The 27,830-nt window shown below is 41.0% G+C and overlaps 2 protein-coding genes across 4 annotated transcripts; one reads left to right on the top strand and one right to left on the bottom strand.

The window, feature by feature from the left end:
* Nucleotides 1-55: 55 nt before the first annotated feature.
* LOC123744212 (GTPase IMAP family member 9) lies at nt 56-26,570 on the top strand. Of its 3 annotated transcripts, XM_045722971.1 has the most exons (4): nt 82-157; nt 13,162-13,255; nt 24,745-24,819; nt 25,147-26,570. In XM_045722971.1, the coding sequence occupies exons 3-4, from the start codon at nt 24,813-24,815 to the stop codon at nt 26,046-26,048; spliced, it is 909 nt and encodes a 302-aa protein (XP_045578927.1). In that variant the 5' UTR covers nt 82-157; nt 13,162-13,255; nt 24,745-24,812; the 3' UTR covers nt 26,049-26,570. The 3 variants fall into 3 exon arrangements, with proteins under 3 accessions (XP_045578925.1, XP_045578927.1, XP_045578926.1); XM_045722969.1 differs by lacking the exon at nt 13,162-13,255 and having other exon boundaries at nt 56-157; XM_045722970.2 differs by lacking the exons at nt 82-157; nt 13,162-13,255 and adding an exon at nt 19,243-19,435.
* Nucleotides 4,661-8,471, bottom strand: LOC106610439 (GTPase IMAP family member 9). The gene is made up of 3 exons (XM_045722968.2): nt 8,254-8,471; nt 6,534-6,602; nt 4,661-6,113 (listed from the first exon to the last, which is right to left on the bottom strand). The coding sequence occupies exons 2-3, from the start codon at nt 6,550-6,552 to the stop codon at nt 5,188-5,190; spliced, it is 945 nt and encodes a 314-aa protein (XP_045578924.1). The 5' UTR covers nt 6,553-6,602; nt 8,254-8,471; the 3' UTR covers nt 4,661-5,187.
* Nucleotides 26,571-27,830: the final 1,260 nt, after the last annotated feature.

Genomic DNA, 27,830 nt, shown 5'->3' with positions numbered 1-27,830 from the left:
AAGACAAAAATAAAACCAAACACCCATTGGCTTAACAATAAAGTGGCAATGGGAATTACCAATATAACCCTGTTACACGTGTGCTGTATGAGATTCATAGACCGCTTCAACAACTTGAAAGACAGGAGGATGTCTTTGGCGTTTCTCTTCAAGTAGGGTGAGTCAACATATTTTTCTACTTGCTCGCACACACACACAAATCAGTGCCATGCACAGCCACATCATATTTAGCTTACGGGAATGCCGCAGGTACTTCATGTTTTTGATGGAAGACCAGATGTGTTGAATTTAGGCAATCACTGAACTGATCAATTAGCTCAGTTGGTCTGGTATGGTGCCTAGTTGGAACAAATCCTGCAGTACCTGAGACACTCCAGGAACAGGGTTGCCTACCCCTGGCCTACAAGAAGGGGCTAGTTAGGGCTTGGTTTTGAAAGGGCCTCTATTTTTTTCTACGAGAACCATTCTTCAGCATGCAAGGCACTTCTGATTAGCATTGTTACTGTAAGTATCATAATTTGGGAATTACCAGCTTTAATAAACTGTGTCATGATAATTGTGTTATTTAAAGAAAAATGTCCTCACTGAATAAAAACAAAACATTGAGTGTAATATCTGCTCTTTGTCTTGAAATATGATCACATGATAATCTATGGTTCTAGTCAATTCAGTTTAATTTAATTCAACTGACACTGCATCTGTTCCTCCAAACGAGGCTCCTGCTGCATGAAACACCCAATCCTGTTATTTTCTGTTTTTTAAAATGTTTTGTGTGTTGGTCATGTAATGAACACAGAAGAGAATCCACATGGATCTCATTAAGCTTTATTGATCAGAAAAGTTAGCTAGTTAAACTTTCAGTAGTGACAGTGGCTTGGGAAATTATTCACCCACGTTGGCATTTTTCCTATTTTGTTGCCTTACAACCTGGGATAAAAAATATATTTTGGGGGGGGGTTTTATCATTTGATTTACACGATGCCGACCACTTTGAAGATGCAAAATATTATTTGTGAAACAAACAAGAAATAAGACAAAACAGAACTTGAGCGTGCATAACTATTCACCCCCCAAAAGTCAATACTTTGTAGAGCCACCTTTTGCAGCAATTATAGTGCAAGTCTCTTGGGGTATGTCTCTATAAGCTTGGCACATCTAGCCACTGGGATTTTTACCCATTCTTCAAAGCAAAACTGCTCCAGCTCCTCCAAGTTGGATGGGTTCCGCTGGTGTACAGCAATCTTTAAGTCATACCACAGATTCTCAATTGTATTGAGGTCTGGGCTTTGACTAGGCCATTCCAAGACATTTAAATGTTTCCCATTAAATCACTTGAGTGTTGCTTAGGGTCATTGTCCTGCTGGAAGATGAACCCCAGTCTCAAATCTCTGGAAGACTGAAACAGATTTCCCTCAAGAATTTCCCTGTATTTAGCTCCATCCATCATTCATTCAATTCTGACCAGTATCCCAGTCCCTGCTGATGAAAAACATCGTGTTCTCGGGGTGATGAGAGGTGTTGGGTTTGCGTCAGACATAGCGTTTTCCTTGATGGCTAAAAAGCTCAATTTTAGTCTCATCTGACCAGAGTACCTTCTTCCATATGTTTGGAGTCTCCCGCATGCCTTTTGGCGAACACCAAACACAGATTTTTTTCGGGCCACTCTTCCATAAAGCCAAGCTCTGTGGAGTGTATGGCTTAAAGTGGTCCTATGGACAGATACTACAATCTCCGCTGAGGAGCTTTGCAGCTCCTTCAGGGTTATCTTTGGTCTCTTTGTTGCCTCTCTAATTAATGCCCTCCTTGCCTGGTCTGTGAGTTTTGGTGGGCAGCCCTCTCTTGGCAGGTTTGTTGTGGTGCCATATTCTTCACATTTTTTAATAATGGAGTTTATGGTGCGCTGTAGGATGTTCAAAGTTTCTGATATTTTTTTTTTATAACCAAACCCTGATCTGTACTTCTCCACAACTTTGTCCCTGACTTGTTTGGAGAGTTCCTTGGTCTTCATGGTGCCGCTTGCTTGGTGGTGTTGCAGACTCTGCGGCCTTTCAGAACAGGTGTGTGTATATATACTGAGATCATGTGACAGATCATGTGACACTTAGATTGGTGGACTTTATTTAACTAATTATGTGATTTCTGAAGGTAATTGGTTGCACCAGATCTTATTTAGGGGCTTCATAGTAAAGGGGGTGAATACATACATTTGAAGTCAGAAGTCTACATACACCTTAGCCAAATACATTTAAACTCAGTTTTTCACAATTCCTGACAAATTCCCTGTCTTAGGTCAGTTTGGATCACCACTGTATTGATTTGCACTTTTCGCACCAAAGTACGTTCATCTCTAGGAGACAGAAGGCGTCTCCTCCCTGAGCGGTATGACGGCTGCGTGGCCCATGGTGTTTATACTTGCGTACTATTTTTTGTACAGATGAACATGATACCTTCAGCCGTAAGGAAATTTCTCCCAAGGAGGAACCAGACTTGTGGAGGTCTTCAATTGTGTTTCTGAGGTCTTGGCTGAATTCTTTTGATTTCCCCATGATGTCAAGCAAAGAGCCACTGAGTTTGAAGGAAGACCTTGAAATACATCCACAGGTACACCTCCAATTGACTCAAATTATGTCAATTAGCCTATCAGAAGCTTCTAAAGCCATGACATCATTTTCAAGCTGTTTAAAGGCACAGTCAACTTAATGCTTGTAAACTTCTGGCCCACTAGAATTGTGATACAGAGAATTATAACTGAACTAATCTGTCTGTAAACAATTGTTGGAATAATTACTTGTGTCATGCACAAAGTAGATGTCCTAACCGACTTGCCAAAACTATAGTTTGTTAACAAGACATTTGTGGAGTGGTTGAAAAACGAGTTTTCATGACTCCAACCTAAGTGTATGTAAACTTCTGACTTCAACTGTATCTACGCACCACTTTTCCGTTTGTAATTTGTTTTTATGTATTTTTTTTCATTTCACTTCACCAATTTTGACAATTTTGTGTATGTCCATTACATGAAGTCCAAATAAAAATCCATTGACATTACAGGTTGTAATGCAACAAAATAGGAAAAATGCCAAGGGGATGAATACTTTTGCAAGGCACTCTAGGTTCTATGTTCCGGTACAAATTTCAGCCGGACTCTGACTGTTCTTTTATGCCACTTTGCCAGCTCACAATAGCATCTCTGAGTTCCTTATTAGATCAGATTTTTTGTTGTTGTTGTTGACCATATTCGAGATGAAATTGGTAGATTGCTCGTGCGCCTCTTTCAGCTCCTCTATGACTTTGATAAATGTGTCTTTCTCTAGTCCACCTTTTACAGGAGTGTAGGGACCCCAGGACGACATTTCAATAGTTATTATTCATGCTCCTCTCCAAATGGTGTATAGGGTTTTTAGATATCCTCACCCAGGGCACTATTACTCTCTATTAAAATGTTTCCAGGTAGGGATACCCACTTCCCTGGATTGTAGTTACAGTATGGGTCCCTAATCATTTGGTCACGGGACCTGATACCTTGTGTTGAGAACCATACTGAAGCGTCTGCCAATTTACTACTGGAGATTATGGGAGACTTAATGTCTTATTCCAGTGTCACTCCTCAAGTATCACTGTTGTTGACAACACACATTACCGGTATTGACAACTAATGTTTTTTTATTGCTACACAATCGGTCTCTAATACTTAGCCCCTCTAGGGCACAAACCAATCTCTTTACTTATCGCCTCAGCCAGTCCACAGCCATATATACACACACATATCGATTTCAAATAAGTTCTTAATACTTCTGTTCTTCTCCACCCACGGAGGTGAGCCCCCTTTAGAACTCACAGGCAACAGTCGATCATCATTCACATTACCAGATAGTGACAATGTCTCCTCCTTGACAGCCACTACTGCCGGAAAACGCCTATAACCTTATCTACATACTACACAAACAATACAGAAACTTAAACCGTCTACATTTCTGGTGGCTAAACCCTAACCTTCTGGTGGCCAAACCCCTAAACTTCGGATGGCAAAACCCTAACCTTCTGGTTGCTGAACCCCTTAGGGGCTCCAACCAGTTGCATATTGTCACGTCCTGACCAGCAGAGGGAGGGATTGTATTAGTTTTGGTCAGGATGTGGAAGGTTTTTTGTGTGTTAAGTGTTGTGTTGGTGATTGGACTCCCAATTGAAGGCAGGTGTGTTGAGTTGCCTTTGATTGGGAGTCCTATATAGTAGTGTGTGTTTTTCTTTGGGGTTGTGGGTAGTTGTTCTTGCATTGCGTTTTGTGTGCCTGCAAGACTGTTCCTGTCGTGTATATTGTTTTTGTCCGGTGGATGCTTTACTCCTTTTTTGAATTAAAATATGAGTATCCACATACCTGCTGCAGTTTGGTCTATTCAACACGGCTTTAACTTATGTGACACATATATACAATGGGCTTACTGAATAAATCCAGGCTTTCTAGGTCAGTTTCCCATCATTTATATTCAGCCTACAACCCTCATCTCCCAAACATGTCAGAATGAGTGGAAACAGCTATGTGAACTCTGCCTATCTCGTTTTTGTGTACCGGCTCCTGTTCCACTGATTCGGACTGTAAGTTGTGGTAAATCCTGCCGACAATGCCAATTGTTCTGATACAAATTCCAGCCGGACTCCAAAGAAAGCTCAAGCTAGATTTATTTGCCACACTGGGTCATACAGCTGCAAAGACAAGATATGAAGTCACAAGCACAGACCCCCCTTCTGTGTTTAGGATGAACAATCAATCTCTGTTGCTGGGCAGGTGGTGTTTGTTCCGGTAGTCCGCCAAACATCTCACAGGTCTTGTTATCAGTCACGAGAGGCCTTGAGGTCAGGGAGTCAGTCACATAATTGCTCTTCTTATATGCAGAGAGAACACTTATTTTTATTCTAATAAATTATGATATTCATCTTAAGAGAATATAATGACAAACACATTGAGAAAATATTATATAAGAGAGTTAATGATGATCTATCAGCTGGCTCCTATCCCACCCTTATGGACAGACGTTTGTTTACTTCCCTCTAGCCAATACCACTTCACATAGATCATTCTGTCTAACCCATAACACGATCATCGCTATTGCTAGGATACTAATATGTTAATAAACATACTAAAACAGTTATATGGTTAAATTACTTAGCAGTCAAGTCAAATAAATATTTTTATTGTATACAGCAAACATATTCTTCAAACAACACCTCAATTACTCCAGTGATAGCTCCTGCTAACGCACCCACTGCTGCACCAGGTGGTCCTGCAATAATACCTCCAATAGTAGCTCCACTTGCAGCAACAGAACCTGCAACACCTAGATAATGCACAGCTGTGTTCATTTTTTCAGCTTTCTCTCGAGCCTCTCGTTCATGTTTTTCCCTCAGCTCCATTCTTGCTTTCTCCAGAGCCTCTCCTTCAAGTATTTTCTTCAGTTTCTCCTCCTCTTTGTTTCTCTTCTCTTCATTCTCTCTCAAGATCCTGTTCTTCTCCTCTTCAATCTTTCTCTCAGCCTCCTGGAACATCTCAGTGGTGTAATGGCTTCCTCCATTCATCATGACCATGTTGTTTATCTTCTCAAGCAGCTCAGTGACCTGGGAGGGATTCTTATCTTTGTTGTTGAAGACGTGATATCCCCCCTTGCATTGGTCAACTAAGTTTACTAAATTTGGACTTCCAGACAGAAATTCTTCAATTGTTCTATCCTGAAGTTTCTCTCCATGTGTGAAGAGGACCATGGTGTATTTTGATGCTTCGTCACCGAAGAGTTTCTGAATCAACTCCACTGTTTCCTGCTCCTCTTTAGTGAATCTTCCCAGCTTGATCACAATCAGGAACACATGAGGACCCGGAGAAGAGAAGTTGATGCACAGAGCGATCTTTTCTTTTGCTTCCTCCTGTGTAAACTTTGTGTCAAACAACCCCGGGGTGTCAATAACAGCCAGACTCTGCCCACACACTATTTCTCTTTTCTTCTCACAATCTTTAGTCACAGAGTTGGAACGTAATTGTGATTTGAACAATCTCGTCCCCAGGATTGTGTTTCCTGCTGCACTCTTCCCAGCACCAGTCTTCCCCAACAGCACAATCCGTTTCTCTGTTGGATAACAAGGAAAAGATGTTACTGTTTTAAAAGCAGCTGTTGATTCTGAGAACTCCTGGGAGGCCTATGACCAGGGTGGAACATCACAAGAGTTGCATATTAGCCTTTTTTCTATTATGACATACAATCAACACTGCAGAGGACATAGCTTACTTGAAAATGCATAGCTTTATCACATGTTTTGAAAGACACAACTAGGCATATCAGACTTATGGTCATTGCACCGGCAATACAGGGAAGTGATGAAATAGAAGAAGTATGGAGATTAAAAGTAGTGTTCTGACAAGCATACAAATGACCCTATATTTTAGCCCATTCCTTGCAAGGCATGATTTTTTTTTGTAATGAATAAAAGGTAGAACAGTCCAAATCAGTTTCCATCACCATCTTGTGAAGTGAAGACTAAGTACTCACCAGTCATGTTTTGGAGCATTGTCAAGCTCTTACCAGGTCTAGTGTTCCCAACCAGAGCAATCCGGGTCTCTATTGGATAAAACATGTAATGTTGTTACTGTAGAGATAAGTCTGATGCTGATGTTCTTTCTGTTTGGCCATCTTGTGGAGCATCTACTAAAACTACATTTTCAGTCTCACATTGCTTCTTAGACTTACATTTTTGGTCTATAAATTACAAACTCTAAGCAAATTAACAATGACAATATCTACAGGTAACTGCCAAAATAAAGGAAACACCATTGACAGAGCTGTCATTGTCCATTCCTTGCCTACCCACCAAGTTTCCACATTAGGAAAATATGGCAGCAGTGTCTTACTGCATTGGGTAGAACACCAGTTGAAACGTGGAATAGAATCCATTTTGTGTGGGACATATAGAAAGAATATATATATAAAGAATGAGATATATATATATATATATATATATATACATACATCAATTACATTTGTATCTAATAATATTTCCCTCTCTATGAAGCAATTCAGAAGGAAAGTAGAGAGGTTTGTCAAAAGGAGGCATTTAAGAGAAAAGATGTACAGTATGTTAAGCTTAGTATGCTAAGTATAATTTCACCAATCTGAAATGGCGTCAGCATCTCTCTATGCAATAGGAGCTCCACTTCAAATTCTAAGCACAATGCACAACATGGCCTGATGGCAGCCTACAGGGCGATTTTGATTGTTTACACTCGAGCCCCTGCCTTCCTTCTCTACCTACATTTTGTGTACGATAGCTAAAAAGACATGGGAGAAGTTAAAGGCCATTATCGTAACGCTGTTGACCCTCATACTGTGAGCAAGGGCGCCTTGGCCGCCTTATATGATGTCCTGATGACAAGGATTCAAGTAATTGTATGGGTATGCTGTGGCTTGTGGCAAATGCATGGATAAAATTACTATTACATATATTTTAGACATGACTAGTTCTTTGTCCAATTTTGTTGTTGTTGATAATGTAAAACAAAACAAAAAATATATGAATATATGATTTGATGTGTGCAAAAAAAGTTTAACATTCACCTTTTGCTACCATTTCTGTCAAGCCGTCAACGCATACAGTTTGACACGTTCGATAAATCCAACATATGCACCACACAGAACGCACTGCAACTGCCTCTGCAACGCTGCAAGTTTTACTCCAATGTTTGGAAACAATGTAAATGTGAACAAACATTTACAACTATGCATTTGATATCAGTCCATCCATAGCTCTGCCTATGAATGAGAACGGTTATGTTTTTCCAGCCCCAGCCCTTAGTTTTTTAGGGGATGGGTGGGAAGAATGCTTTGTTATTGTTCCAATGAAGGATTATTGTTTTAAAAAGGTAAGATGGCTTTTATAGTACAGGCAACAAAACTAAGTGCAGAATGTGTATTAAATATTTAAGTCCCTATTAGTCCTGTTTTAGGAATGTGCATAACTCCTACATCATAATGCCTATATTTACAAATGACATGTATCCAGTAGATATTTATTACAATAAACATATTATAGAAGGCTTTGTATAAAATATATTGAATACGTATTCTTTCCAAAAGATTCACAGATATTAAACTTCTTTATACTTCATCTTTGAAAATCTCTTTGGAAAGAACACCCATTTGTAATATCAAAACATGCAACAAGAATGTGGTTCAGGCTTGTGCCTTTTAATTGTAACTTTATAGACATCCTTACCTTTGCCTGTCTGCTGAGTTGTGTAGTCCTATGTCTACAAGTGGAGATGCAACTGACCTTTTATAGCAATGTGAGCTTATGCCTTGTTGTACTTCATGATGTGATTGGTCACCCTTTTAAGGTTTTAGTTTTTTAGTCAGTCAGGTGATTTCTTGTAAATCCTAGGTTGAGATATGCACTACATTGCAGACTCACACCAGATCTTATGACGCCTGGATGGGTATTTAATATATCAGCTAACTACATAATGTGATAGTGCGAGCTGGATGATGTTGCTCACAACCATTGGTTAATAAAATGCAACGCCTGCACATCTTTACGGACAGGACCTCGACCATGCGCTCCTCTGCATGATAAAACCTAGGTCATTGAGTCCCTCTTTATTCAATCAGGGTATTTCTTGTAAATCATGCTCTCAGATAGCTACAGTGCATTCGGAAAGTATTCATACCCCTTCACTTTTTCCACATTTTGTTACATTACAGCCTTATTCTAAAATTGATTAAATATTTTTTGTCCCACATTAATCTACACACAATAGCCAATAATGACAAAGCAACAACAGGTTTTTAGAAATGTTTGCAAATGTATTATACATAAAAACCTGAAATATCACATTTACATAAGTATTCAGACCCTTTACTCACTACTTTGTTATAGCCCTTTTGGCAGTGATTACAGCCTCGAGTCTTCTTGGGTATGACGGTACAAGCTTGGCACACCTGTATTTGGGGAGTTTCTCCCATTCTTCACTGCAGATCCTCTTAAGCTCTGTCAGGTTGGTTGGGGAGCGTCGCTGCCCAGCTATTTTCAGGTCTCTCCAGAGATGTTCAAGTCCGGGCTCTGGCTGGGCCCCTCAAGGACATTCAGAGACTTGTCCCGAAGCCACTCTTGCATTATCTTGGCTGTGTGCTTAGGGTCGTTGTCCTGTTGGAAGGAGAATCTTCACATCAGTCTGAGGTCCTGAGCACTCTAGAGCAGGTTTTCATCAAGAATCTCTCTGTATTTTGCTCCGTTCATCCTTCGCTCGATCCTGACCAGTCTCCCAGTCCCTGCTACTGAACAACATCCCCACAGCATGATGCCGCCACCACCATGCTTCATCGTAGGGATGGTGCCAGGTTTCCTCCAGACAGGACATTTGGCATTCAGGCCAAAGAGTTCAATCTTGATTTCATCAGACCAGAGAGTCTTCAGGTGCCTTTTGGCAAACTCCAAGCGGGCTATATTTGTATGTTGAAGGAACATGATTGAATAGCAGGAAGTAGCAAGGACAATGAGTACAATGACCGGATAGAGAGCTAGGGGGCTACTAGGGGCAGCTGATATGCTGAGCCACTAATGAAAACAATGATTGAATAGCAGGAAGTAGCAAGGACAATGAGTACATTGGCCGGATAGCGAGGTGGGGGCATGCAGTGCAAATGCTGTCTCTGAGTAGGATGTCATGACAGAGATTGCATTAGCTGAGAACATAGATACAATTGTACCAATGTCAGGAGGAAGCAGGAGGAAGGATGGTGGCAAATTGACTGACGTGAACAATATACAATACATTTATTTTTGTTGTGTAAGCTAGGGGGTTCTGCCACCATTGTAATCCAAACCGGAACAGTGTGTGCGTTAACAAGCAAGAACTGATATGGAGAGATAATGGTGAAGAACGGTCTAGGGAAGCTATTATCATATAGAGGGAGGGGACTCTACACATTAAGCAAAGATCGAATCCTATAAAGATAGGACTCTGTAATATGAGAATTTAGTCTTTTTCATGGAGGGGCTCGGCTCTGTGGCGTGTGTGGTAGGGTCCTTCCATGGAAGGGCTCGGCTTTGCTACTTTGTATTAAAGCCTATATTGAATTCAAAAGTTCTTGTAAGAGTTTTTTATATTTTTGAAGCAATATTCCACGACACCGTCTGGCAACTCTACCAACAGCGCCTCTTCAACCTCAGGAGGCTGAAGAAATTTGTCTTGGCACCTAAAATCCTCAAACTTTTACAGATGCACAATCGAGAGCATCCTGTCAGGCTGTATCACCGCCTGGTATGGCAACTGCACCACCCGCAACCGCAGGGCTCTCCAGAGGGTGGTGTGGTCTGCCCAATGTATTACTGGGGGCAAACTACCTGCCCTCCAGGACACCTACACCACCCGATGTCACAGGAAGGCCAAAAAGATCATCAAGGACAACAACCACCTGAACCACTGCCTGTTCACCCCGCTATCATCCAGAAGGCAAGGTCAGTACAGGTTCATCAAAACTGGGAGACAGAAGCTGTTTTTCAATATCATGGCCATCAGACTGTTAAATAGCAATCACTAGCACTTTAGAGGCTGCTGCCCTATATACATAGACTTGAAATCACTGGCCTTGTCACGCCCTGACCTGGGAGATCCTTTATTCTCTATTTTGGTTAGGTCGGGGTGTGACTAGGGTGGGCATTCTAGTTTCTTTGTTTCTATGTTGGCCTAGTATGGTTCCCAATCAGAGGCAGCTGTTTATCGTTGTCTCTGATTTGGGATCATATTTAGGCAGCCATTTCCCCACTATGTTTTGTGGGATTTTATTTTGAGTTAGTGCATGTTGCACCTTTGTCGTCACGGTTTGTTGGTTGTTTATTTATTTTGGTTGTTTGTAAAATTTCACTAAATAAATTATGTGGCACTCTGAGCACGCTGCGCCTTGGTCCGTCTCTCTACACAATCGTGACAGGCCACTTTAATAATGGAATACTAGTCACTTTAATAATGTTTACATATTTTACATTACTCATCTCATATGTGTGTGTATATATTGTATTCTACTGTATTTTAGTCTATGCCGCTCCGACATTGCTCGTCCAAATATTTACACTACCGTTCAAAAGTTTGGGGTCACTTAGAAATGTCCTTGTTTTTGAAAGAAAAGCACTTTTTTTTTGTCCATTAAAATAACATCAAATTTATCAGAAATACAGTGTTGACATGGTTAATGTTGTAAATTACTATTGTAGCTGGACACGTCTGATTTATTTTATGGAATATCTACATAGGCGTACAGAGGGCAATTATCAGCAACCATCACTCCTGTGTTCCAATGGCACGTTGTGGTAGCTAATCCAAGTTTATAGTTTTACAATTTAGCATTTTTTTTGCAATTATGTTAGCACAGCTGAAAACTGTTCTGATTTAAAGAAGCAATAAAACTGGCCTTCTTTAGACTAGTTTAGCATCTGGAGCATCAGCATTTGTGGGTTTGATTACAGGCTGAAAATAGCTAGAAACTAAGAACTTTCTTCGGAAACGTGTCAGTCTATTCTTGCTCTGAGAAATGAAAGCTATTCCATGTGAGAAATTGCCAAGAAACTGAAGATCACGTACAACACTGTACTACTCCCTTCACAGAACAGCGCAAACTGTCTCTAACCAGAATAGAAAGAGGAGTGGGAGGCCCCGGTGCACAACTGAGTAAGAGGACAAGTACATTAGAATGTCTAGTTTGAGAAACATATGCCTCACAAGTCCTCAACTGGCAGATTCATTAAATGGTACCCGCAAAACACCAGTCTCAACATCAACAGTGAAGAGGCGACTCCGGGATGCTGGTCTTCTATGCAGAGTTGCAAAGAAAAAGACATATATCTCAGCCTGGCCAATAAAAAGTAAAGATTAAGATTGGCAAAAGAACACAGACACTGGACAGAGGAACTCTACCTGGAAGGCAGCATCCCGGAGTCGATTGTTTGGCACAAACCCACCGTCGCTGGACCAGACAGGACTGGCAAAAAGTGCTCTTCACTGACGAGTCACGGTTTGGTCTCACCAGGGGTGAGATTTCGAGATGCAGGGTCCATCATGGTCTGGGGCGGTGTGTCACACCAACATCGGACTGAGCTTGTTGTCATTGCAGGCAATCTCAACTTTGTGCGTTACAGGGAAGACATCCTCCTCCCTCATGTGGTACCCTTCTTGCAGGCTCATCCTGACATGACCTTCCAGCATGACAATGCCACCAGGCATACTGCTCGTTCTGTACATGATTTCCTGCAAGACAGAAATGTCAGTGTTCTGCCATGGCCAGCGACGAGCCCGGATCTCAATCCCATTGAGCATATCTGGGACCTGTTGGATCAGAGGGTGAGGGCTAGGGCCATTTCCCCAGAAAAGTCTGGGAAATTGCAAGTTCCTTGGTGGAAGAGTGGGGTAAAATCTCACAGCAAGAACTGGCAAATCTGGTTCAGTCCATGAGGAGGAGATGTACTGCAGTACTTAATGCAGCTGGTGGCCACACCAGATACTGACTGTTACTTTTGATTTTGACCCCCCCCCCTTTGTTCAGGGACACATTTTTCCATTTCTGTTAGTCGTTAGTCAAATGTCTGTGGAACTTGTTCAGTTTGTCTCAGTTGTTGAATCTTGTTATGTTCATACAAATATTTACACATGTTAAGTTTGCTGAAAATTAATGTGGTTAACAGTGAGGACGTTTCTTTTTAGTTTAGTTACATTAGAAGTGCCCATCCAAGAAGGCTCAAGGTCAGTGGCCACAGATAAATAACATGAAATTACATATCTACAGTAGCATTGATTGGACTGTCAACATCATACTTTCAAAATCTTAGCTAGCAGTCATCATCACGTCTCTTTTCCTAGTTTAAAAGTATAAACATTCAACATCAGCCATGCTGTCAATGAAGCATGCTTTGTTGCAGCACACAAAACAACTTAACTCAGAACAGCAAAACCTGACTTTAGTGAGTTCAAGACAACTGGGAACTTTGGAAAAATGAGCTACGACTGGGAAAATATGTTTTGAACTTTCATCCAACTCGGAATTGTAAATTCGGAACTCGGGTCTCTTTGTAGAGATATGACCTGAAGATCACTGACGTCATCATGATTCAACTTTTTTTCTTCTGAGTTCCCAGTTCTCTTGAAAGCACCATGAATCCCAAGAATGCCAGACTCTGACGACACAGTTTGATGAAAAAAATTGCCCATGACGGACCGCAACACACAAAGGTGAATGCAAAAATGTCTTGTATGCTGCTGCATAAATGATGTAATATGCCAGGGAGAAAGAGTTGAAGTCAAAAGTTTACATACACCTTTACATACATTTAAGCTCAGTTGTTCACAATTCCTGACATTTAATTCTAGTAAAAATGCCCTGTCTTAGGTCAGTTATGATCACCACTTTATTTTAAGAATGTGAAATGTCAGAATAATAGTAGAGTGATTTATTTCAGCTTGTATTTCTTTCATCACATTCCCAGTGGGTCAGAAGTTTACATACACTCAATTAGTATTTGGTAGCATTGCCATTAAATTGTTTAACTTGGGTCAAACATTTCGGGTAGCCTTCCTCAAGCTTCCCACAATAAGTTGGGTGAATTTTGGCCGATTCCTCCTGACAGAGCTGGTGTAACTGAGTCAGGGTTGTAGGCCTCCTTGCTCGCACACACTTTTTCAGTCCTGCCCACATATTTTCTATGGGATTGACGTCAGGGCTTTGTGATGGCCAATCAAATACCTTGACTTTGTTGTCCTTAAGCCATTTTGCCACAATTTTGGAAGTATGCTTGGGGTCATTGTTCATTTGGAAGACCCATTTGCGACCATTCTTTAACTTCTTCAATGATGTCTTGATGTTGCTTCAATAGATCCACGTAATTTTCCTTCCTCATGTTGCCATCTATTTTGTGAAGTGCACCAGTCCCTCCTGCAGCAAAGCACCCCCAGAGCATGATGCTGCCACCAATATGCTTCACGGTTGGGATGGTGTTCTTCGGCTTGCAAGTCTCCCCCTTTTCCCTCAAACATAACGATCGCCATTTTTGCCAAACAGTTATATTTTGTTTCAACAGACCAGAGGACATTTCTCCAAGTACAATATTTGTCCACATGTGCAGTTGCAAACCGTAGTACGGCTTTTTTATGGCGTTTTAGTGCAGTGGCTTCTTCCTTGCTGAGCGGCCTTTCAGGTTATGTCAATATAGGACTCATTTTACTGTGGCTATAGATACTTTTGTACCTGTTTCCTCCAGCGTCTTCACAAGGTCCTTTGTTGTTGTTCTGGGATTGATTTGCACTTTTCGCACCACTGTACGTTCATCTCTAGGAGACAGAACGTGACTCCTTCCTGAGAGGTATGACGGCTGCGTGCTCCCATGGTGTTTATACTTGCGTACTATTGTTTGCACAGATGAACGTGGTACCTTCAGGCGTTTGGAAATTTCTCTCAAGGATGAACCAGACTTGTGGAGGTCTACGATTTTTTTTTTCTGAGGTCTTGGCTGATTTCTTTTGATTTTATCATGATGTCAAGCAAAGAGGCACTGAGTTTAAATCAAATCAAAATCAAATCTATTTGTCACATACACATGGTTAATAGATGTTAATGCGAGTGTAGAGAAATGCTTGTGCTTCTAGTTCCGACCATGCAGTAATATCTAACAAGTAATCTAACCTAACATTTCCACAACAACTACCTTATATACACACAAGGGTAAAGGAATGAATACGAATATTTACAAAAATATATGAATGAGTGACAGCCGAACGGCATAGGCAAGATTCAGTAGATGGTATAGAGTACAGTATATACATATGAGATGAGTAATGTATGTAAACATTTATATAAAGTGGCATAGTTTAAAGTGGCTAGTGATACATTTAATTACATCAAGATGGCAAGATGCAGTATATGGTATAGCGTACAGTATATACATATGAGATGAGTAATGTAGGTTATTTTTAGGGTTTGACCAACTATTTGTTTGCATAACCTATATAATATAACAAAGAAGCTATGCTATAATAAGTTTATACTCTATATGATAAGAGCATACTGCTGTGTGAGTGGAAGGGGCTCATGGGATGTTGAGTCATATGGAAAGAATGCAGATGCTGTAAATCAGGGATATGGAAGAGCTTGTTAAAAGATAAGGGCAGGATATGGGTGAAATGTATATGCAGAGGGGTGTTGGGGTTTTAGAGAACTGTGCATTGTGCAGTCTCAAGATAAATCGACTGCCAAAGATAATAACTACGCCCGGCAACAGGAGGCGTCTCGAGGTTGGGACCAACCTGCACGCCAACGATAGGATGAGTAAGTTTAAACCACGCTCATCCTCCCTCTGACAGGCCAGCAGTGAGCGGGAACTATCTCTGTCAGAGTATTTAATGAAAAGCAAAGGATGTGTAACTCAGTTCTCTGTCTGCCCTGCGAGGTGTTACAGAGAGCCCGTATATACGAGCCACATATTTACCATTCAAGTGTTTGCATTAATTAAAGTACAAAGAAATCATAAGTTACTATGTGCTGACTATTTTGTTCTGATACCAGATTCGAATTGACGCAACTTGACATTATGTAAACATTTATATAAAGTGGCATAGTTTAAAGTGGCTAGTGATAAGTTTATCAATTTTTCCATTTATTAAAGTGGCTAGAGTTGAGTCTGTATGTTGGCAGCAGCCACTCAATGTTAGTGATGGCTGTTTAACAGTCTGATGGCCTTGAGATAAAAGCTGTTTTTCAGTCTCTCGGTCCCCACTTTGATGCACCTGTACTGACCTTGCCTTCTGGATGATAGCGGGGTGAACAGGCAGTGGTTCGGGTGGTTGTTGTCCTTGATGATCTTGTTGGCCTTCCTGTGACATCGGGAGGTGTAGGTGTCCAGGAGGGCAGGTAGTTTGCACCCGGTGATGCGTTGTGCAGACCTCACTACCCTCTGGAGAGCCTTACGGTTATGGGCGGAGCAGCTGCCGTACCAGATGGTGATACAGCCCGACAGGATGCTCTCGATTGTGCATCTGTAATAGTTTGTGTGTGTTTGGTGACAAGCCAAATTTCTTAAGCCTCCTGTGTTTGAAGAGGCGCTGCTGCGCCTTCTTCACCACACTGTCTGTGTGGGTGGACCATTTCAGTTTGTCCGTGATGTGTACGCCGAGGAACTTAACTTTCCACCCTCTCCACTACCGTCCCGTAGATGTGGATAGGGGGCTGCTCCCTCTGCTGTTTACTGAAGTCCACGATCATCTCCTTTGTTTTGTTGACATTGAGTGTGAGGTTATTTTCCTGACACCACACTCCGAGCGCCCTCACCTCCTCCCTGTAGGCCGTCTCGTCGTTGTTGGTAATCAAGCCTACCACTGTAGTGTCGTCTGCAAACTTGATGATTGAGTTGGAGGCGTGTATGACCACGCAGTCGTGGGTGAACAGGGAGTACAGGAGAGGGCTGAGAACGCACCCTTGTGGGGACCCAGTGTTGAGGATCAGCGGGGCGGAGATGTTGTTGCCTACCCTCACCACCTGGTGGTGGCCCGTCAGGAAGTCCAGGACCCAGTTGCACAGGGCGGGGTCGAGACCCAGGGTCTCGAGCTTAATGACGAGTTTGGAGGGTACTATGGTGTTAAATGCTGAGCTGTAATCGATGAACAGCATTCTTACATAGGTATTCCTCTTGTCCAGATGGGTTAGGGCAGTGTGCAGTGTGATGGTGATTGCGTCGTCTGTGGACCTATTTGGGTGGTAAGCAAATTGGAGTGTGTCTAGGGTGTCAGGTAGGGTGGAGGTGATATGGTCCTTGACTAGTCTTTCAAAGCACTTCATGATGACGGAAGTGAGTGCTACAGGGCGGTAGTCATTTAGCTCAGTTACCTTAGCTTTCTTGGGAACAGGAACAATGGTGGCCCTCTTGAAGCATGTGGGAACAGCAGACTGGGATAAGGATTGATTGAATATGTCCGTAAACACACCAGCCAGCTGGTCTGCGCATGCTCTGAGGACGCGGCAGGGGTTACCGTCTGGGCCTGCAGCCTTGCGAGGGTTAACACGTTTAAATGTTTTACTCTCGTTGCTACAGTGAAGGAGAGTCTGTCTGGGAGCAAGGCATCGAGGTTCGCGACGGGGTTGCCAAGAAGAGGAGTAACAAAAGTCAGAAATATCGATAAAATGTATCACTTACCTTTGATGATCATCATATGGTTGCACTCCGAAGACTACGTGTTATGCAATAAATGTTTGTTTTGTTCGATAATGTCCCTCTTTATGTCCAAAAACCTCAGTTTATTTGGTGCGTTTTGTTCAGTAATCCATTGGAACAAAGCGCGGTCACAACAGACAGACGAAAAATCAAAAAAGTACCATAAAAGTTTGTAGAAACATGTCAAACGATGTTTATAATCAATCCTCAGGTTGTTTTTGTCATAAATAATCGATCATATTTCAACCGGACAATAGCTTTGTCAATAGAAAAGGAGAAACAAGAAAGGTGCTCCCGGTCATGAGCTGGACTTATGTCTGGAAATTTCCATTGTCATCTCATTGAAAGTGGTGTTCCTCCCTCCATTTTTCAGAGTAAAAGCCTGAAACGATGCCTAAAGACTGGTGTTGTGGAAATTCAGTACTGAGAGAGACTTGGTCTTGGTCATTTCTTCAAAAAAATCATTTTTATTTAATATCGATTAATTATTGCAGTAATGAGACCATCGGCCCACCAGTCTTGACTGACTGTTAGGCTGAGAGTTTAGCCTGTACAGACGATGCACCGTTTTTATATAGCTGATACCAAGATTGCTTAGTCAGTCACTTCTAACCTTCCCATAAGCGACCTTGGTTATCTGGTCAGGCTGGTCTTTAACTTAGTTTCCCAGATGCCAGGAAGATGAGACAATGAGGCATTGTTCTTAACCCTTCCAGGCTCTCTCTATCTTGAGTCACACACACCAAATCTTGTCTATAGAATGCTAGCTTTTAGGTTTTTATCACCAACACAAATCAATTGTCAGCTTCAAGCTATCTCTAGTAGAACCCATGTCCTCAACACCAAGACTAGGTGCTAGAGTGGAGACCATAAAACACAGCTTTAGCAGGACACAAATCTTATTGTTTGTTAAGTAGATAATTGTTACATATCCAACAAATAAGGTGAATAAAGAATTTTTCACACACTGGCCACATGTAGTGGAAGCCATAGGGATCGTGAACTGGGTCATAAGTCTTTGTATGGTGGATAGGCTTTCAATGGAAAAACAGGCATTTCATAATAAATGCATTTCCTGGATGGATTTCTCAGGTTTTTGCCTGCCATATCAGTTCTGTTATACTCACAGACATTACTTTAACAGTTTTGGAAACTTTAGATTGTTTCTATCCGCATCTACCAATTATATGCATATCCTAGCTTTTGGGCCTGAGTAGCAGGCAGTTTACTTTGGGCACGCTTATCATCCAAAAATCCGAATGCTGCCCCCTACCCTAGTGAGGTTAAGGAAATAAATTCTACAAATTAACTTTTAACAAGGCACACCTGTTAATTGAAATGCATTCCAGGTGACTACCTCATGAAGCTGGTTGAGAGAATGACAAGAGTGCGCAAAGCTGTCATCAAAGCAAAGGGTGGCACCTTTGAAGAATCTCAAATATAAAATATATATAGATTTGTTTAACACTTTTTTTGGTTACTACATGATTCCATATGGTTATTTCATAGTTGTGTGATGTCTTCACTATTATTCTACAATGTATAAAATAGTAATAATAAAGAAAAACACCTCAATGAGTAAGTGTGTCCAAACTTTGACTGGTACTGGAAGTATTCAGACCCTTTGCTACGAGACTCAAAATTGAGCTCGGGTGCATCCTGTTTACATTGATCATCCGTGAGATGATTCTACAACTTGATTGAAGTCCACCTGTGGTAAATTCAATTGATTAGACAAGAGCTCTGAGACAGGATTGTGTCGAGGCACAGATCTCTGGGGACAGGTAACAAAAATGTCTGCAGCATTGAAGGTTCCCAAGAACACATTGGCCTCCATCATTCTTAAATGGAAGATTTTTGGAACTACCAAGACTCTTCCTAAAGCTGGCCACCTGGCCAAACTACAATAACAAATAACCCCTTTACTGGTCAAAACGTGACAATTAGCTGATATATTAAATACCCATCCAGGCGTTGCAAGATCTGGTGTGAGTCAGCAATGTAGTCTGTGCAGGAACTCAACCCAGGATTTACAAGAAATCACCTGACTGTTCACCCTTTAAGGTTTTAGTTTTAGTCAATCACATCAAAGGGTGACCAATCACATCATGAAGTACAACGAGGCATGCCCCACATCTCTATAAAACATCAGCCGCATCTCCGCTTGTAGACAGAAGACTCTAGACTCTACTCTCACAACAGGCAGGCAAAGGTAAGGACGTCTATAAATTACTATTACAAGGCACAAGCATGAACCACATTCTTGTTGCATGTTTTGATATTCCAAATGGGTGTTTTTTCCAAATTTGATTTTCAAAAATGAAATATAAAGAAGTGTAATATCTGAATCTTTTGGAAAGACTACGTATTCAATATTTTGTACAACACCTTCTACAATATGTTTATTGTAATGAGTATCTAATGGATACATGTCATTTGTAAATATAGGCATAATGATGTAGGAGTTATATGGATTTAAATATTTAGTACACATTCTGCACTACATTTTTTGCCTGCACTATTAAAGCTCTCGTACCCTTTTAAAACTATAATCTTTCATTGAAACAATAACAAAGCATCCTTCCCACCCGATCCCCTAAAAAAAATCATTCATAGTCAGAGCTATGGGTAGACTGATATCAAATGCGTAGTTGTAACAATTTTTTGAGGCTATACAGTGTTTGTTCACATTTACATTGTTTACAAACCTTAGAGTAAAACAAGCCTAGGCCTAAATTCAATCATATCAAGCATTAAACTGCGATAGCCAACACTACACCTGCATAGATTATATTTTGGCAGTGTCAGAGGTTTAACTGAGATGGCGCTGTAAAATGGTGAGCAGCTGCTCTTTTGGTCGTTGTCAGGAAGCCACACCCATCCCACTGGTGTTACGCCTTGGTACACTAGAAGTGCATTCATTTCCAATGAACGCTGCGTTTGGTTTGCAGCATAAAACAATAAAAAAATTAAAAAGTTACAGTGCGTTCTGTGTGGTGCATATTTTGGATTAATCGAACATATGTGTCAAACTGTGTAGCAGAAGGTGAATGTTGAACTTTTTTTTGCACACATGCAAATGATGCTGCGTGCCATTTTGCGCAATATGCTTTCGTTGTGATCAAGAATGTAGAAGTTCAGAACGAGAACGTGTAGGCTATATACAAATAATGATAGTCAAATTGAAAATCATTCAACGAAATAATGATTTCAATCAGCCTAATCGAGATGTTGATTACATATCACATTTCAGTGTTCAAACATGTAAACCTGGCGGGCAACTCCACGCAGCCAATGGCAAGGTCAGTTTTAGTACAATGCGATGTTGTACTGGTAGTTTCTCGACACAGATTATTTGTACCAATGCGCTTTGAGGAAGAACAACAGAGATACTCTCATCAGAAAACGCAGAGATGTGTAAATATTTCTGTGTTCTCCTGTTAATCGGTTTTACTATTTCTCCGATTGTAATGAAGCAAAGACTAATTCAATTTGTGCTCTGCATGTTACCCACCTTACTTTTAGTTGATACATCAACACCAAAGCTATATTGTAATGAATCAGGCAGGGAGCAGGTCTCGAACCTACGTTTTACAGGAACGCGCTCACCAGCCAAGCACACGCACTGTCGTGGATGTAAGGTCCGATCACTTCTGACACCAATGTAATGAAACAGGCAGGGAGCAGGTCTCGAACCCTCAACCTTCTAGCCCGAAGTCCAGCGCGCTATCGACTTTGCCGCAAAATCATGCTCAAGTGGCAGAGTCGATATCTTATAAACCCATGGTCGTTACACTATTAACTATAGGAATGAAACCTCTAGCCATTGTTTAAAATATCAGGCATCAAAAAAACTATGTACTTTGCTCTATTTTTCAATTTTCATATTTTCACATACATTTTCTTATAATAGATATTTTAGACCAAAGCCTTGTCGTAACTAAAAGTACATTATTATGCACATACAGACAAGTGTCCATTTTCAACAGCAAGTGATGCTACACTACAATAAATGGTGATGGGGTCGGGGACTACTTCCAGAGTGGTTGTAAACTGGTAATTTCTGCTGTACTGTGAAAGCTGTGTAGGTCAAGTGCTTCACCAGCAGGGGGTGCTATTTTGCATCATTGTGGCTAGGAATAAGCATCACCAATAAATCACAGTTCAAACTTGTAGTATTTACCTGTCTGTAGAATGCCATCCATTTTCAAGAAACCGCCAACATATGACCTTCATCTGCAATTGGGTTAAAAGATATTCACAAGTTGATCATGACATGAAGCAATATAGGCCTATTTCAGCACAGGATGGGTAGAGGAACATCAGTCTGTCCAGCAGATCAACGTGGTTTTGGGTGTAAACAAAATTTGGAGATGGGACAAGTGTGTTGTCAGAATCTCTATTCTTGTCTTATTAGTTCAACCCTTGGTCCCAGATACACTATATACATACAAGTATGTGGAAACCTCTTCAAATTAGTGGATTCAGCTATTTAAGCCACACACATTGCTGACAGGTGTATTAAATTGAGCACACAGCCATGCAATCTCCATTGACAAACATTGGCAACATAATGGCCCAACTAAAGTGCTTAGTGGCTCTAAACGTGGCTCCGTCATAGGATGCCACCTTTCCAACAAGTCAGTTTGTCACATTTCTGCCCCGCTCCAGCTTCCCCGGTCAACTGTTAGTGCTGTTATTGTGAAGCGTAAACGTCTAGGTACAACAATGGCTCAGCCACCAAGTGATAGGCCACACAAGCTCACAGAACAGGACTGAAGCGCGTAGCACGTGAAGCACGTAGCACGTAAAAATCGTCTCTGCTCGGTTGCAACACTCACTACAGAATTCCAAACTGCCTCTGGAAGCATCGTCAGCACAATAACTATTAGTCGGGAGCTTCATGAAATGGGTTTCCATGGCCGAACAGCCATACACAAGGCTAAAATCACCATGCACAATGCCAAGCGTCGGCTGGCATGGTGCAAAGTTCGCCACCATTGGATTCTGGAGCAGTGGAAACGTGTTCTCTGGAGTGATGAATCACACTTCACCATCTGGCAGCCAACAGACTAATCTGGGTTTGGCAGATGCCAGGAGAACGCTACCTGCCCGAATGCATAGTGACAACTGTAAAGTTTGGTGGATGAGGAATAATGGTCTGGAGGCTGTTTTTCGTGGTTCGGGCTAGGCCCCTTAGATCCAGTCAAGGGAAAGCTTAACAATACAGGGTACAATGACATTCTAGCAGATTCTGTGCTTCCAACTTTGTAGCAACAGTATGGGGAAGACCCTTTCCTGTTTCAGCATGACAATGCCCCTGTGCACAAAGCAAGGTCCATACAGAAATATTTTGTCTAGATCAGTGTGGAAGAACTTGACTGGCCTGCACAGAGCCCTGACCTCAACTCCATCAAACACCTTAGGGATGAATTGGAACGCCGACTGTGAGTCAGGACTAATCCTAAAATCATGGGCATTAATGTGGAATTGGTCCCCCCCTTTGCTGCTATAACAGATGCCACTCTTCTGGGAAGGCTTTCCATTAGATGTTGGAACATTGCTGGTTGGGCACTGATGTTGGGGTTGGGCACTGATGTTGGGCGATTAGGCCTGGCATACTGTTTCCACGAAGTTTGAAGCACAGAATCGTCTAGAATGCAATTGTATGCTGTAGCGTTTTCCCTTCACTGGAACAAAGGGACATGAACCATAAAACAGTCCCAGAAATGTGAAATGGTGTCCACATACTTTTGTATGTATAGTGTAGATGCATACATAAATCCACAGGATCTTACTCAGGCATACATTATTTGTAGTGTTTTCAATATATGATTTGTTAAACTTTGATTTCAATGGTTTTTGTTTGGCATACAAGTGAGAACTGAGTCAAAGCGTAGGTCTGTTACCGTAGAAATGACTTCATGCACTCCAAGCTTTCATTATGCCCTTTCCATGAAACTATGATATTGTATCACAACCTGTGAATGTGTGGAAGCCTGACAAAGCCAAACTCTTGTGCATTCCAAGCTTCTCGTAGATGGTGATGATACAAATCTCCAAGTAACTTTTCCCCCATACCAAAAACAACCCACAGCTTTATGGTTGGATAATCCTTGGTAAGATAGTAGAACAGACCAGCAAGGAGGACAATGATGTCTGTATCCACTTTTGAAATTATAATGGTCTGTGCACCTGTTTGAAGGGCATCTTTAAGATGAAGGCATACTCATGTCTGCCTCTTCCTTGTCTCATTCCAGCATTGATGTCAGAGAGCCCTTTTGAGACCACAGACTCATCAGTTGTAGCATAGATCTCCTTTCATCTTCAGATTCATCTTCACACCTTCTGTGTCGACATTTTGAAAAACTCCTGTTATTAGGATTTCTGAGAAAGTCCAAAAACATACATGGAAAATTGGTTGTATCCCCAACTTTCTTTCAGACGCATTTTACTCGCTTCTATTGCGGCTGTTAAACTGGTGTTCTATCCAAGGCAGTAAGACACTGCTGCCATATTCGCCAAATGTGAAAACTTGGTGGGTAGGCAAGAAATGGACAATGACAGCTCTGTCAGTGGTGTTTCCTTTATTTTTGGCTGTTACCTGTAGATAATGTCATTGTACATTTTCTTAGAGTTTGTATTTTATAGACCAAAAATGCAAGTTTAAGAAGCAATGTGAGACAGAAAAAGTAGCTTTAGTAGCTGTTCTGTAAGATAACATTTCTCTCTACAGATCAACATCACACTTCTCTCTCTACAGATCAACATCACACTTCTCTCTCTACAGATCAACATCACACTTCTCTCTCTACAGATCAACATCAGACCTCTCCCTACAGATAAACATCAGACCTCTCTCTAACTTCTCTCTACAGATCAACATCACACTTCTCTCTACAGATCAACATCACACTTCTCTTTACAGATCAACATCACATTTCTCTCTACAGATCAACAGCACACTTCTCTCTCTACAGATCAACAGCACACTTCTCTCTCTACAGATCAACAGCACACTTCTCTCTCTACAGATCAACAGCACACTTCTCTCTCTACAGATCAACAGCACACTTCTCTCTCTACAGATCAACAGCACACTTCTCTCTCTACAGATCAACAGCACACTTCTCTCTCTACAGATCAACAGCACACTTCTCTCTCTACAGATCAACAGCACACTTCTCTCTCTACAGATCAACAGCACACTTCTCTCTCTACAGATCAACAGCACACTTCTCTCTCTACAGATCAACAGCACACTTCTCTCTCTACAGATCAACAGCACACTTCTCTCTCTACAGATCAACAGCACACTTCTCTCTCTACAGATCAACAGCACACTTCTCTCTCTACAGATCAACAGCACACTTCTCTCTCTACAGATCAACAGCACACTTCTCTCTCTACAGATCAACAGCACACTTCTCTCTCTACAGATCAACAGCACACTTCTCTCTCTACAGATCAACAGCACACGTCTCTCTCTACAGTAACAACATTTTATTTTTCATCCAACAGAGACCCTGGTTGCTCTGGTTGGGAACACTAGACCTGAGAAGAGCTTGACAGCATTCCAAAACCCAAACATGACTGGTGAGTTCTTACTCTTCACTTCACTGTATGTAGGCTACAAGACAGAGATGGAAACTTTTTGTTGTTGTGGGTTTTCACAAAATAATTGTTTTTTTTATTACATTTTTAATACATTTTAATAAAATGAATGGAGGATTACATGTAGCTTCATTTATAGATAATGTCATTGTTAATTTGCTTACAGTTAATATTCTATAGACCGTCAATGTCTAAGAAGTAATGTGAGACTGAACATGTTTAGTAGGTGTTCCATAAGATGACCAAACAGAAAGAACATCAACATTAGAATTCTTTCTAAAGTCACAATCTTTCCTTCTTTTCCAACAGAACAAAATGAGGACGTCCGGATTGTTCTGCTGGGGAAGACGGGAGCTGGGAAGAGTGCATCAGGAAACACCATCCTGGGGACAGAACATTTTGTGTCAAAAATGTCATCTAATTCTGTGACATCAACATGTGAAAAGAAAAGAGGAGAGGTGGGTGGGCAAAGTGTAGCTGTTATCGACACACCTGGCTTGTTTGACACCGAGTTAACACGGGAGGAGGCATTGAAAAAGATCTCACAGTGCCTGCTATTCTCCGCTCCTGGTCCCCATGTGTTCCTGGTTGTGATCGCGCTGGGAAGATTCACTGAAGAGGAGAAGGAAACAGTGGAGATAATTCAGGATTTTTTTGGTGTTGAAGCATCGAAATACACCATGGTTCTCTTCACAAATGGAGACCTTCTTGATGATGATGATGATGATGAAACAATTGAAGACTTCCTGAATGGAAATACAGATCTGGATACTTTATTTGCCAAATGTAATGGTGGATATCATGTTTTCAAAAACTATGATCAGAATCCATCTCAGGTCACTGAGCTTCTTGACAAGATAAACAAGATGGTGAAGTTGAATGGAGGAAGCCACTACACCACTGAGATGTACCAACATGCAGAGAAGTTGATTGAAGAAGAGAAGAAGAGGCTCCTGAAAGAGAGCGAAGAGCAGAGACTCAGAGAGATGGAAGAACTTAAGGCAAGGTTTGAAGGAGTGTGTCTAAGGGAAGAAGAAGAGAAGCTGAGGAGAAAACAGGAAAGTGAAGCTAGAGAGAAAGCTGAAATATTAAGGAAAGGTGCCATAATCGGATCAGTTGTGGGAATAGTTGGGGGTCCAGTTGGTATGGGAGTTGGTGCAGCAGTGGGAGCTGGAGTGGCAGCTATAGTAAATAGATGCACAACACAATGAGAGTCCATAGCTAACAGTGCTGTACATTCTACAAGTTGTTTGACTTCATTACTTGATATTTAAATCTTCCTCTATATACACAGAGTAAACCAAACATTTGGAACAACTAATATTGAGACCTGTTAGAGTATAAGAGAGAAAGTTTGCATTGCCTTTCCTATCAACCTGGAAAAGGGCCTAAAGACATTAACTGGAACAATTCAAGGCAGCCACCCTCTTCAGCCAATCCAGAGAACACTACACATTAACTCATATCTCTTCTCAGAATCTACAGGATAAAATCCTTGGAAATATATTTTAGTCATCACTACTTACAGAATGAACATAAAGATAGATCTGGGTATCGCATATTTGAGAGCACAGAATTGTACATTTCCCTGAGTAAAGATGGAAGTTAAAAGTGTATTTCTGCCTGTCAGGCTAAAAAGCTACTGAAATAAATAGTAATGGTTTGTCATTACTATTTATTTCATAGTTATTTCATGGCACTATAAAATAAAGGGCCACTGAATATACCTCCCAGTTGTTTTACCCGTTGTTTTTATTGCCAATTCCTAAATGAAAAACCAAAGGACTATCTCCTTAAGTGCTTCCTTTCTGTGCTATCTTCTAACTAGTACAGGGCATAGTGAGATGGAGATATAAGGTATACAAAGGGAACATTGGACAATAGATTGTATTTTGCTGGATAGAAATAATGTATGTGTGCCTTGTTGCATGAGAAAATGTAACAGACCTTGAGGGGTTACTTCCTAGTAACAGATTTGATAACAGAAAAGCAGGAATGTACCTATGGGTCTGTCTGGGTCTGGGCATCACAATGAACTGACATATAAAGGTTCTCTCATACAGTAAGAATATTCAAACACCTAAAATGGCAACAACAAAAAAACGTGAATAAAAACTGCTAGATCTACACTTCAAAACCTCTCACATGAACAGGAAAGTAGCTCTGCCCCGAAAATAACCTAATCACAGACTATACATCACTGGACTATCTAGACTGAACACTTGGAGAAAGACATCTATATGGATGTCTTACTGTAGAAACAAGTCAGGAGATATGAAATATTGAGGTCACCACCAGTGGTGAAAAAAGTACCCAATTGTCATACTTTCAAGTTAAAGTAAAAATACCTTAATAGAAAATGACTCAAGTGAAAGTCACCCAGAAATACAGTTTTATTAAAATATCATTAAGTATCAAAAGTGAAACTATAAATTCACATTCCTTATATTAGGCAAACCAGACAGCATCCTTTAACTTCTTATTTTTTTTACAGAGAGTCAGACACTCAGACATAATTTACAAACACACCATTTGTTTTTGTGAGTCCGCCAGATCAGAGGCAGTAGGGATGACCAGGGATGTTTTCTTGATAAGTGTGCGAATTCTACAATTTTCCTGTCCTGCTAATCATTCAAAATGTAACGAGTACTTTTGGGTGTCAGTGAAAATATATGGAGGAGAAAGGACATTATTTTCTTTAGGAATGTAGTGAAGTAAAAGTTTCCAAAATACACTTTAGTAGTTTACACATCTGGTTACCACAAGTTACATTCACAGGATTAGCTAAATCTGCTGCAATGTAGCACTTATTTGTTGTAGAATGTCCAACAACCTTAATAAATGCAAATAAATATATTCTGCTGTTATTGTAGCCTACAATAAGATTGACACTTGGGATCGGGGGGGGTGATTAGCTGGTTTCTTATTGGTGTTATGTTTGAGTGATCACTGGAAAAGGTTGTTGTACTGAGTTACATTTTATCAGGAGTAAC

This window comes from Salmo salar, chromosome 08 (genome assembly GCF_965601325.2).
Source record: "Salmo salar chromosome 08, fSalSal1, whole genome shotgun sequence".
In the NCBI taxonomy this organism is placed as follows: domain Eukaryota; kingdom Metazoa; phylum Chordata; class Actinopteri; order Salmoniformes; family Salmonidae; genus Salmo; species Salmo salar.
This window is presented reverse-complemented; position numbering and strand designations above follow the sequence as displayed.